General features: G+C 37.1%; 1 protein-coding gene across 6 annotated transcripts in view; it reads right to left on the bottom strand.

Moving 5' to 3' along the window:
* SYCP1 (synaptonemal complex protein 1) overlaps nucleotides 1–12,560 on the bottom strand; it is a 94,226-nt gene that overhangs the window by 13,565 nt on the left and 68,101 nt on the right. For 4 of the 6 annotated variants that reach the window (XM_036494674.2, XM_058660094.1, XM_036494672.2 and 1 more), the window contains 3 exons: nucleotides 11,767–11,841; nucleotides 7,485–7,544; nucleotides 942–1,118 (listed from right to left, as the gene is read on the bottom strand). In XM_036494674.2, coding sequence (XP_036350567.2) covers nucleotides 942–1,118; nucleotides 7,485–7,544; nucleotides 11,767–11,841 — 312 coding nt within the window. The remainder of the gene's footprint in view (nucleotides 1–941; nucleotides 1,119–7,484; nucleotides 7,545–11,766; nucleotides 11,842–12,560) is intronic. The other 2 variants (XM_004581883.4, XM_012926011.3) reach the window with 1 other exon arrangement.

The following is a 12,560-nucleotide window of genomic DNA, read 5'->3' as shown; positions in this document are numbered from 1 at the left end:
GGTTCCAGTGCAACTCAGGACTGAAAACAGAGCCAACCCAGCAATTGCAACCACCAGCTGATCGGGGTGATGGACTGTGCCGGGCCCTGGTCCGGGAATACCTCAAAGTTTCTTTGGAGATCTCCCCAATCGAACTGCTGGACTCAGAACTCTAACCAAGAAAAGACAGAAGACAGAACAGGTCAATCATTCATCTCAGCTATATGTTGGCAGTGAAATATGGGGCAAATGGAGACCCTATGATGGACTGTGTCAATCAGTGGACGACCTCATCGAGCAAAACTGGCAGTGATTCATAACTGGAGAACTATTAAAACCACTCGAGCAAATATCTCAGAGCATGCCCCGCATCCGGGACTTGGGGTGGGCGGGAAACCAGGTGGGACTTCTTTCTCAATATCCCCCTTTACCTCAGATACATGATGGAAACAATATGGACATAATAGTATTACCCACTTCCCTATACCCCCTGAACCTTTTTTTTTTTACCGTAATTAACTATGTAAAAATTGTCAACAACAATACAATAAAATAAATTAAAAAAAAAAAAGAATGGCAAGGTTGTATGAGTTTCAAAAAAAATGAACACAAAAAACAGATAAAGCTGAACCACCTCACTAGTAAGCAGCAAGACAATGTGGTGAAATAGCAAAGCAAGGTAATACGTTGATGCTATAAAACGTCAAGCCAGAACCAGATTTTCCACATCAGAGACTCTTGAACTTTCCACATTAGTAAATGACAGCAAAACACAGATTTGCCCAAGATGTCATTAAGTTGTGGACGTGACAGAAAAAAAAAACTGTGTTATGCTGACTCACCAAAATATTGAAACTTTTAAGGAACTTATGTATATATGTGTGATACCAATATTACATGATACTGGAACATTCTTAGTTAATTAAAAAAATAACTACCACTTTCTTGCAAGTTTTACCAACCTTTGGCAATGATGTAGATAAAGCACTTTTGGCAGACGTCCATACACAGTCTCTCTTATCTTTGGATTTACCATGCTCAGTTGATGCGAAATTTCGAGATATATTCTGTGAAGGAGCAGCTTTAGATTCAAGTTTCCAATTCTTAGTTTCAGGTGTTTCTAATGTTTGTATTTTCTGCTTTGAACAACAAAAGTAAAAACCATCATTAAAATGTCATTTAAAATATTTAGTTCTTAGGAGGGTATAACTCAGGGGTAGAGCATTTCACTGCAGATCAAAAAATATTTAGTTCTTTCATTAAAGTGTAGCAACTGGAAGAATTAACATCTAAATAAACGACTAAATTCATAATTGATCAGGAAATTGTACTTGCCTTCTCAAGAAGAAAATGGTATCTAATCTTCCCTATATTCACTGAGAAACTATGCAAGCAATGTTATCTCAAGTCTATCTGAAACAGAAGATTGTCTTCTAAAAAAAAGGATCAGGAATAAAAAGCCTTGCTCTGTCATTCACTCCAACACAGAAACCATAGAGCAATTTACTCTCCTTTTCATTCATTCTCTTCCATGTAGATATATTCCCTCTCTCATCCACTAACACATCACCTTATTCTTGACTATCAGTCTCACTTGTCTTCAAAATCAGGAGAAAATATGAAACTAAATGGCAGGAAAAAAACTTGGGGAAAAACTGAGAAAACAGCAATTTGCTTCAATTATGAAAGCAAACAAACTGACACTTTATTCCAAATACACAGACATTATTTCACCTCAGTTCTTTCTGCTCTTTTTTACCTCTGTATATAGCTTCCTTTAGCCTGTTATCTAGTAATTAAGGCAGATGTTTGGTCTACTGGTAACTAGGCCACTTACAGTACCTGCATCCCATATTAGGATGCTTGAGTTCAAGTTCTGACTCTGCACTGATTCCAACTTCCTGCTAGTGCTTACCCTGAGGGGGAGGTTGGTGGCTCAAGTGGCTCAAGTGGTGGCTGTCACTGATGTGAGACTGACTCCTCCCAGGATTGAGTTTCTAGCTCCTAAGTTCAGCCTGGCCCAGCACTGGCTACTGTGGACATTTGGAGAATGAATCAGTGGACGGGAGATGGATCAGTGTCTCTCTCATCACCTCTCTCCTCTTTCATATATATTTGCTGATGCAGTGGTGTATCAAGCTAAGCCTCTGCTTGAGGTGGCAGCATTTCATATGGGCACCAACTAGTATTCCTGCTGTCCCACTTCCAATACAGCCCCCCACTTATGACCTGGGAAAGCAGAAGAGGATAGCTCAAGTCCCTAGGCTCCTGTACCCACATAGGAGGCCCCTAAAACACTTCTGGCTCCTGGACTCAGATTGGCTCAACTCCAGCCATTGCAACTATTTGGAACGTGAACCAGTAGATGAAGTGCTCGCTCTCGTTCTCTCTCTTTCTCTCTCCATCTCTTGTAACTCTTTGTTTCAAATAATAAGAAAATAAATCTTAAAACAAATAATTTTAAACCAAGGAATAGCTGTTTTTCAATCTTACACAAACCCATGCTCATCACTTTCTATTTTACTACTTCCTTTGGTTACCACCAATGATCATCTCCACCAATATAATTATAGCAATCCCTTACATAAAAGAACGCAACACTTAAAAAGGGGGACTACAGGAGACAGCATTGTGGCATAACAAGTAAAGATGCCACCTGCAACATCAATATCCCATATAGGTGTCACTGAGTGTGCTAACTGCTGCAGAAGGACTCAAGTGTTTGGGCCTAGTGGGAGATCTGGATGAAGCTCCTAGCTCCTGGCTTCAACCTGATTAAGCCCTGGTCATTGAGGCCATTTGGGGCATGAACCAGCAAATGAAGTTCTTTCTCTCTCTGTTTCTCCCACTACTTCCTTTGTAACTCCAACCTTTAAATAAACAACTAAATCTTTAAAAACAAAAAAATTAAAAATTAGGAGGAGGTAGCTACCAGGACAATACTCCAAATGGTTCTCCAGGACTTTAGTAAGGTTTTCCAGGACTTACTGTAAAGTGTAGAAAAGGCCTATGACTGATGGCTGAACTTACTGTGAGTTTTTAAATTAGGCAAGCATATAGTGCAGGTTTAAGAGACAACGACATTGGGGCCAGCACCATGGTATAATTAGATTAAGCTAGTTTTGCAATGCTGGCATATCATGTTGGAATCCTGTGTTCTTAGCTTCCATTTCAAGAAAAAGGAAAAAATGGCAGATGGTAGTTCATGTACTTGACCCCTGCCACCCATGAGGAAGACCATGACTGAATTCCTGGCTCCTGGCTTTAGCCTGGTCCAACCTTGGTTGTCACAGGAATTTGAGCAGTTAACAAGCAAATGGAAGACCTTGGTATCAATCTCTTTACCCTCTTTTCTCTTTCTTTCTCTCCCTCCCTTTCCTGCCACCTTCCTCCCTCTCTCTCTCTGTCATTTTGCCTTTCAACTAAGTAAGTCTTTAAAAAAAAAAAAGAGTCAACTGCATGAACTATACTAAAAATAATGAGGTATGAGTCAAGTAATATCTTTTCTCTTGGGTCTTTTACTGTCTCACCAGGTGATGATAAATAAACATCCAAGTACTTCTACACCTAAAGTCTATCCATATGTAAAATCAAATAATTAAATCATATGGCTCATAATTTTCTTGTCCAGTTCCTAGTCACTTTAAAATCCTTTTGCCAGCAGGTAAGAATTTTAGGAACATTTTTTCACGGTAGCACTTCCAAACCTTCTTTCTTGCATGTTTCCACATCATTAAAATTATGATGAAGGCAGATTTTTCCCATGCTTTTGATACATTAGAGGACATCCTAAAACTCTCCACTGTGTAGTTGCTCATTTACAGATATTTTTCCCCACCAAAAATCCTGAGTATGACAATTTGATGCAACTACACCACCTTGTGGCTATACCTGGGAATTGACATTTTCTTAGTAGTCTAATAAACACTGGAGAACATTGAACTACTCCTCTGTATAATACATGATGGGAATATATGTATTTCCTTACAAGCTATGTTCCTACTTGAATGTTACATCTCCAGTAATACACATATTATATATATGTACATATATATACACACATTCAATATTCTATTTCCAAACACACACTTACATAGCATTTAATATTTAAAATGTGCCAAAAACCATTTTAAATGTTTAATTTACTCTTCAGAGCCACTTTAGGAGACAGGTACTATTAATATCTCTTTATAGATGAGGAAACTGAGGTATGAATGAAACTGAGGTATGAAACTGAGGTATGAAACTGAGGTATGAATGAAAGGTATTAAATCCCTTGTCCAAACTCAGAAATATTTCATAAACTTAATAATTATACGTAAGGCCTACGAGCTTTCAGTTGTATTAAAATACAGTACTGAAGAAAAAAAAAGCAGTTACAGTGCAGTTCATCATTTTTTCCACTTTTACAACATATATATCCACACTTCCCCAAATAAAATATACAACACTTACCAGTCTGTTTAGTAAGACACACAAAGGGCACATATTGTGAAATTAAACATGGATCAAAACAAAAAAAAAGTGATACATATTTTCAAAATATAAACAAATTCTATATTTAGAAAAGAATATTGGTAGTCGGGCCTGGCGGTGTGGCCTACCGGCTAACGTCCTTGCCTTGAACACGCCAGGATCCCATATGGGCACTGGTTCTAATCCCAGCAGCTCCACTTCCCATCCAGTTCCCTGCCTGTGGTCTGGGACAGCAGTTGAGTAGGCCCAAAGCTTTGGGACCCTGCACCCATGTGGAAGACCCGGAAGAGGTTCCTGGTTCCTGGGTTCGGATTGGCATAGCACCGGCCGTTGTGGTCACTTGGGGAGTGAAACATCAGATGAAAGATCTTCCTCTCTGTCTCTCCTCCTCTGTGTATATCTGACTTTGTAATGAAAATAAATAAATCTTTAAAAAAAATAGAATATTGGTAGTCACCCAATTTGCTTCTCTCTTCAGACACTTCCCTAAGACTATCTCTAATCCTGCTGGTTAATATTGCTACACTGGTTTTAATTTGAGAGGTAAAGTGACAGAGTTCCCATCCACTGGTTACTCCCCAAAGGCCTACAACAGCCAGGACTGGGCTGGGCCAAAGGGAGGAGCCAGGAACTCAATTCTCTCCTGAGTAGAGGCACCCAAGTACTTGAGCTATTAGCTATTAGCTTCTCAGGGTCTACACTGGTATGAACATGTACTTGAGAATGGAGATGAGACTCCAACCCAGGCACACTGCTATGGGATATGAGCATTTCAAACAGCTGCTAGGTCAAATGTCCACCCCTATTATAATGATAATTTCTCCAAATATGTTTTCAAGTGTTTAGCATGGTATGTTAGACATATGAAGCACTACATTTGCACTCATAGATTCAATGAGTCTGCCCTTCTTTTCTGTAAATACAAACATAATTAAAGTGTAGCATTATCCATACATAACTACTTAACTGTTCCCAGACTAATCTGAGTGTCATTTTCAGTATCACTATAATGATAGTAATCTCAGTGGAAATTCATGAGACTATATCCCTATACATAAAGAATATATTTATCATTTTAACAAAAAATTGGTTAAGTCAAGATTTTTCTACAATAATCCTACACATGGAATAGGTTAAAGGCTAAACAGTACTGTTCTTTCCTAGATTCCCTTCCTTCTACTTGTAGGAAGTACCACAAAGACAATACTCCTAGTTCTTTCTGCATTTGTAGTGAAGGAACAATAACTTAGTATGATTGGTGAATTTAGGAGGAGAAACTGGGCACATACCAGTATACTACAGCCTCTTCCTTATCCCCTCCTCATCAGAACAACTATTCCCTTATACCCTAAATTTTATCAGAGAAGACTGTAAGGCAGGTTGGACTGACCTAGTCAGGATCCACCTGTAACACGGTAGGTAAATCTAATTTTGGATTACAGAACTAAGATACTCTCTCTTTCTCCTTCAAGTATAAGCAACATTCTCCAATACTAGTTATCAATAATAAACACAGTATTTTGGCTCTCCTTTGTCTTTCTCAATTCAGAACTTAAGAAAATGTGGTATCATTTATTAGCTTTTTCAAAACTCAAAATTAAATATATATATGCATGTATATATGTATGTAAGTATGTATGTATGTACACACAAAAAAACAGAATTTATATTTTAGAGACAAGCATTATCTCACAGTGAGTTAAACCACTATCTTCAATACTGGCATCCCACACAGCACCAGTTCATGCCCCTGCCTGCTCCACTTCTGACCCAGCTCCTTATTAACAACCTGAAAAGACCAGTCAAAGACAGCAATGGCCCAAGTGCTTGTTCCCTGCAACCCACATAACACAGGTGACCTGAAGAAAGCTCCTGGTCTCTGCCTTTGGCCTAGACCAGTCGCAGCCATTATGGCCATGTGGGGAGTGACTAGCACATAGAAGATCTCTCTATCTCTCTATGTTTCTGTAACTCTCAACTAAATTAAGCTTTTAAAAATTATTTTAATTGTACATATTTATTAGATGAAATATTGTACTCAGGATGTAAACAGCAAAGCAGATTTAGCATTTCATCTTAATAAAATCATTTTATTAATGCTCAAGAAATTTTTTTTAATCTGAAAGGTAGATTTACAGAAAGAAGGAGAAAGAGAGAACTTCTGTCCACTGATTCACTCTCAAATGACTGCAACAGTCAAAGCTGAACTGATCTGAAACCAAGTGCCAGGAATTTCCTCTTGATCTCCCACATAGGTACAGAGGCCCTAGGACTTGGGCCATCTCTGTTGATTTTCCAGTCCGTAACTAGGGAGCTAGACTGGAAGCAGAGCAGCCAGGATACTAACTGGTTCCCATATGGAATGCTAGCACTGCAGGCATAGATGACTGGCATACTACACAACCATGCTGGCCCCACACTTAAGAATTTTTAATCAAAATATTTTGCCCCTAGCATCATAAATTTTTTAAAAAAGAAAATACAGAAGTTCCTAATTTACTGATAGAGTAAAAATTACAAAAGCTGAAATTTTTCAAGATGAATGAAAAATGCTTTCAAAACATTATTAGCTAATGTATTTGATTAATAAGTAGTCAGAAAATTAGAAATAAATTCTGTGGCATATTTCAAATGTTATTTTCTTACTCATGAACTAGTAGATTTCTAAATAAATTATTGGAAAACGGGAGCAGGAGTAACACACTAGATTAAGCTACCACTTGTAATAGGCATCCCACACTAGATACTAATTTGCATCCCAGATGCTTCCCTTTCTAGGCAGTTCCTTGATAATGTACCTCAGAAGGCAGTAGAAGATGGCACAAATGCCCGGGCCCTTGCTACCCATATGAAAGATGAGGATGGAGTTCAGGTCAATCAGATACAGCTCCAGCTTTGGCAGCCACCAGAAAGTGAACCAGCAGGTATCTCTTTCTCTGTCACTCTGTTTTTCAGTCGGTATTTTTTTTAATTGTTAGAAAATGAATTTGTTTCTAAGAAGAACAACAATAATTACATAAAACTCTTACCATGTCTCGTTTTTCTTTGTAAATAACTTTATTTTCTTCTATTTCCCTTTTCAGTTTTTCCTGGTTTAAAAAAAATCCAGAGCATAGAAAACCATCATTACAATTGTGCCCTTATCAAAATGTTTCCTGGTATTATCAAAGATTATTAACCTTTCAATACTATAAAGTAATAAAGAAAGAAGAGTCAGCTCCCTCCCACAGATTTATGACTGGTTAAATATCCTTTATTCAAAATGCTTAGAACCAGAGGTATTTCATATTTCAGATACACTGGGATTTGGGGATATCTGTATGTACATAATGAATTCTACTAAGAATGGAACACAAGTCTAAACACATAATTCACCTAAGTTTCATACATACCTTATACATACAGACCAGAGGTAATTCTATACAATATTTTAGTGTGCTTGTGTTCTGACTATAATATATCACATTATACTGGTATTCAAAGTCTCAAATTTTGGAACATTTTGGATTTACAGTTCAGAGATCCTTAGTCTCTATTTTATCCTGATCTTCTTTTATTTTCATTCTGGTCTATTTGCACAGCTGTGATATTTTGAGTAAGTCTCTTAAAATTTTGTAAATCAACTTTTTTATTCTTAGAACAAAATCAATAGATGACAGACTAAGGGATACACACAAGTGACTAAAATGTAAAGAGTTGTAGAAATGTAACATATTATGTGTCTTTAGAAGCAGAATTATCTTTTTCTCTGTTAAGTAAATGTGCATTTTTGACAGATGCTGGGTAATATATAATTTCAACATGAGATGAATAGAACATAACATGAGAAAATGTTGAGAGGCAAATATAACTGCATGAATAAATAGAAAGTATTATGACACTTAGGAAATACATATATAACTTTTCATCAATAAGGTATGTGTGTAGAAGCAGTCAAGATTAAAAAATAAAGTTGCTGTCAGAGTGAGAAGTGTGACATACTAAGCTACAGAATTTACTTAGTAGCAAAAAAAATAATTTAAGTCTGGCCTTCAGAAATGAATATGTAACGTAACTATAATGTGACAGTCATCTGTAGAATGGAATTATTATAGCACTTGGAGAATTAAAAAGGTCCAAAAGGGAAAAAGAAAATCTCCTACCAAGTAAGCAGAACAAATGAACAATCTATCTATCTGTCTATCTATGAGAAACACAGCACCATCACTCAATAGTTAATACTTAAATGCCTGCAATAGCCACAACTAGACCAAAGCTTAGCAACAGGCCAAAGCTAGATCTCCCACATGGATGGCAGAAATTTGAATAACCAACACTACCACCCAGAGTATGCATCAAAAGGAGGTTGAAGTCAGAATCCAGAGCTAGATGTTAAACCCAGATATTACAGATATGGAATGGGCAGTCTAACCAGCATATTAGCCACTAGGCTATTTACCCATTCCCAGAACTTTAGATAGTCAAATATGCCTATCCATGATTGTTATGCCAAAATATATTCTCACTAAATGCCTTGTTACACATGGTGTCTTCCACAGTACTGCTCCTAACTGCAGAAGACAGTTGGTATTAGAATATTCATTATTCCTATTATGTATCCTGTCACCCACAAACAGTTGTTCTTCCATTATTGTGACAATTAAAGTCACTCTAAGAGGCTGGGAAGCTGAAATCTTGAAAACACAAAAAAGTAAACATGTAGCCTCTCCTTGAACTGGTTAATAGGCTTAATGTATTTCTTTTTTGTTGTTGTTGTTATAGATTTATTTATTTTAATTGGGAAGGCAGATCAGATTTACAGAGAGAAGGAGAGATAGAGAGAACGAGCTTCCATCCGCTAGTTCACTTCAAAAGTGGCCCCAACAGATGGAACTGAGCCTATCTGAAGTCAGGAGCCAAAAACTTCTGGTCTCCCACGTAGGTGCAGAGTCCCAAGGCTTTGGGCAATCCTCCACTGCTTTCCCAGGCCACAACAGGAAATGGATGGGAAGTAGAGCAGCCTGGACAGGTACCAGTGCCTATATGGGATCTCAGCACTTGCAAGATAAAGATGTAGCCATTAAACCACTGGGCCAGTCCCCCACTTGAAAAAAATACATATTTATTTTTAAGCCTTATTGTATTTCTTCTCAAAAACAAAAATCCCTTAACAAGGGGAGTTGGTGCTGTGATACAGTAGACTAATCTTCCATGCTGCGGCATCAACATCCCATATGGGTGCTGTTTCATGTCCTGGATGCTCTGCTTTCAAACCAGTTCTCTGCTTATGGCCGGGGAAAACAGCGATGGATGGTTCAAGTCTGTGGGTCCCTGCACCCAAATGGGAAACCCAGAAGAGGCTCTTGGCTCTCAGCCATTGAGGCCGTTAGGAAAGTGAACCAGCAGATGAAGTGCTATCGCTCCTCTCTGCAAAATCTGCCTTTCAAATAAATGCCAAATACACAATCCACAAACTGCAAAGCTGAGAAATCTGACCAAAAACTAAAACTTTTGTTCTGCAGAAAATTTTTCAGATGATAAAAATAAAGAAGCAATAAACTGGGCCTCCCAGTTTATATAGTGGCCTCCCCTTATGAAAAATATATTTCAAGATCCCTGGCAGATATCGGAAACAGTAAATAGTACCAAACTCTGTATATACTATGTGCCTTTTCCTCCTTAAACTAAGCACTTATCATGCCATATGACTTTAACTTTCACAGTTGGAGGTGTGACTGTTAAACTAGCAAGAATCCTTCTCCTTCACAATTTCACGAAAGAGTCTTACTCTAAATCTTAGGAAACTATATCTCCATTTTTTCCTTCTTTACTAAAGTCAAAAATTTTATCTTTTCACTTAAACTCTGTGTAGTTTCTCTTGAGCATATCCAAATTGCCAGCACCACTACTCCAGCATGTTTTGGCCACTGTAACAAAATTAAGGATTATTTGAACACAGGCTATACTGCAACATTCAATGCCATTAACAGAGATGGGTATTAAATGACTAATAGGCGGTTAGTATATGCAACATCTATACACCAGACAAAGCGATGATTCATATACTAGGTGAGATTGGGTGGGATGTTGTAAGATATTATCATGCTATTAAGAACAGAGTGCAAATTAAAACTTAGGTAATAAAGTCAATGTAATGTATAAGGAGAAGAAAATAAGATAGACGAATATTAGAAAAAATGGTAAAAGGTATCATTACCGGGAAATCACTAGGAAAATTAAAGTCCAACTTAAATGCACAAAGTTGACAAGCAAATGGAAAACCAGAAAACTCTTAAGAAGTGGATCTTTAAGATATTCTTATCATTTAGTACTTTCCTAGTATTATTTACAACACATAAACAAAATGTTTCAGTAAAGTACATTTAAATTTATTTACATAACATGATCCCATATCAATGAGATTCAATTAAATTTTGCTGTGATAACAACTCCAGATATTAGGGTTTACAACAAAAGTTTATTTCACGTTCACTTATCAGTAACAGGCTGTTTTCTGTCATACTCTTTATCACCTTCAGGAATCCAGGCTGAAGAAACATATCAGTCTCAATACAAAAAAAAAAAAAAAAGAGAGAGAGAGACTTGGAAGATCATGTGACGGCTCTTACACTTTACTCTCAAAAGTGCCACCTTTGCCGGGGTTCCACTGAGTAAAACAAATCATCTGGTCAAATCTGAAGTCAGGGAAGTGGAAATATACAACATTCCCTTTGGGAGGGATTCCCACAGGGAAAAGCAGCAAATTTTTTAAATAATCTACCACAAATCCAAATTTATATATATGAACACATGAGGCATATTTGTGAGTTTGGGTGTGCATGTGTATGCTCCCAAAGGCATACAAATAGTAGTTAATGGGAACTGTGATCTTGAATAAATACCCTAGCCTATTTAAAAAGGAAGTTAACATATAGCATATGGTTTATAGCCCTGTGAAGTAAGGTACTTAGCACAATGCCTGATTCATGGGGAAAAAAAAAAAAGTAGTCATTTTACAGAGTGAATCAATTCACTTTGCAAACTAAAAATCACATCCAAATACATAAGCACTTTAATACATAAGCATTTTTAATGTATGAGATATTAATTTTCAAATAGTGTATCTGAAGGCATTCATACAAAAGTACACTTTTGTGTCCAGCTTTTCAATTTAAAAATATATATGTTAAGTAGTTCTGAATAGAACTTAACAGGGAAAAACTATATAGTCTAATCAGCAAAATTTACCAAATTTTTTCTAATATGATGTTGATAAAAACACAAAAATACAATTAATGACAATAACTTTATCTATAATGCTACAAAACTTACTTTTTCTTCTCTTTCTAGTTCAACTTGCTTCTTCAAAGAGCAAAGTTCATTTTTGAGACTGGATAACTCATTCTCCTAAAGGAAAAAAAAAAACTAAATTTAGGGCCCGGCACAATGGCCTAGTGGCTAAGGTCCTCGCCTTGAACGAGCCAGGATCCTATACGGGCGCTGATTCTAATCCTGGCAGCTCCACTTCCCATCCAGCTCCCTGCTTGTGGCCTGGGAAAGCAGTTGAGGACGGCCCAATGCATTGGGACCCTGCACCCGCGTGGGAGACCCGGAAGAGGTTCCTGGCTCCTGGTTCCGTATCAGCATAGCACCAGCCGTTGAGCTCATTTGCGGAGTGAATCATCGGACAGAAGATCTTCCTCTCTGTCTCTCCTCCTCTCTGTATATCTGACTTTGTAATGAAAATAAATAAATCTTTTTAAAAAAACTAAGTTTGTAAGTACTCATACATACTCATAAATCTTAAGACAACAAAAATGTAACCTAGTGCATCAAGCAAATTCAGTATTGCAGAAATACATTCACGGATAAAATATACACAGGTGATTCAAAACATCTCACGGAAAGTGTAACTGAAAGCTTATTTTCATGCAAAAAAAAATAAAATCCATGCATCTGAAAGAATCTTCAAAAAGTCTGTGGAAGCATGCGTTATGAATAAACTTTGCATAAATTTTTAAAAAGACCACTGCACTAAAATCTCTTTTAATTTTATTTTTCCATGAACTTTGGAATTTTTTAAAAAGATTTATTTATTTGAAAAACAGAGTTACAGAGAGAGAGAA

Source organism: Ochotona princeps, chromosome 2, assembly GCF_030435755.1.
Source record: "Ochotona princeps isolate mOchPri1 chromosome 2, mOchPri1.hap1, whole genome shotgun sequence".
NCBI lineage: Eukaryota > Metazoa > Chordata > Mammalia > Lagomorpha > Ochotonidae > Ochotona > Ochotona princeps.
The sequence above is the reverse complement of the archived record's forward strand: the minus strand, read 5'-3'. Positions and strand labels throughout refer to the sequence as shown.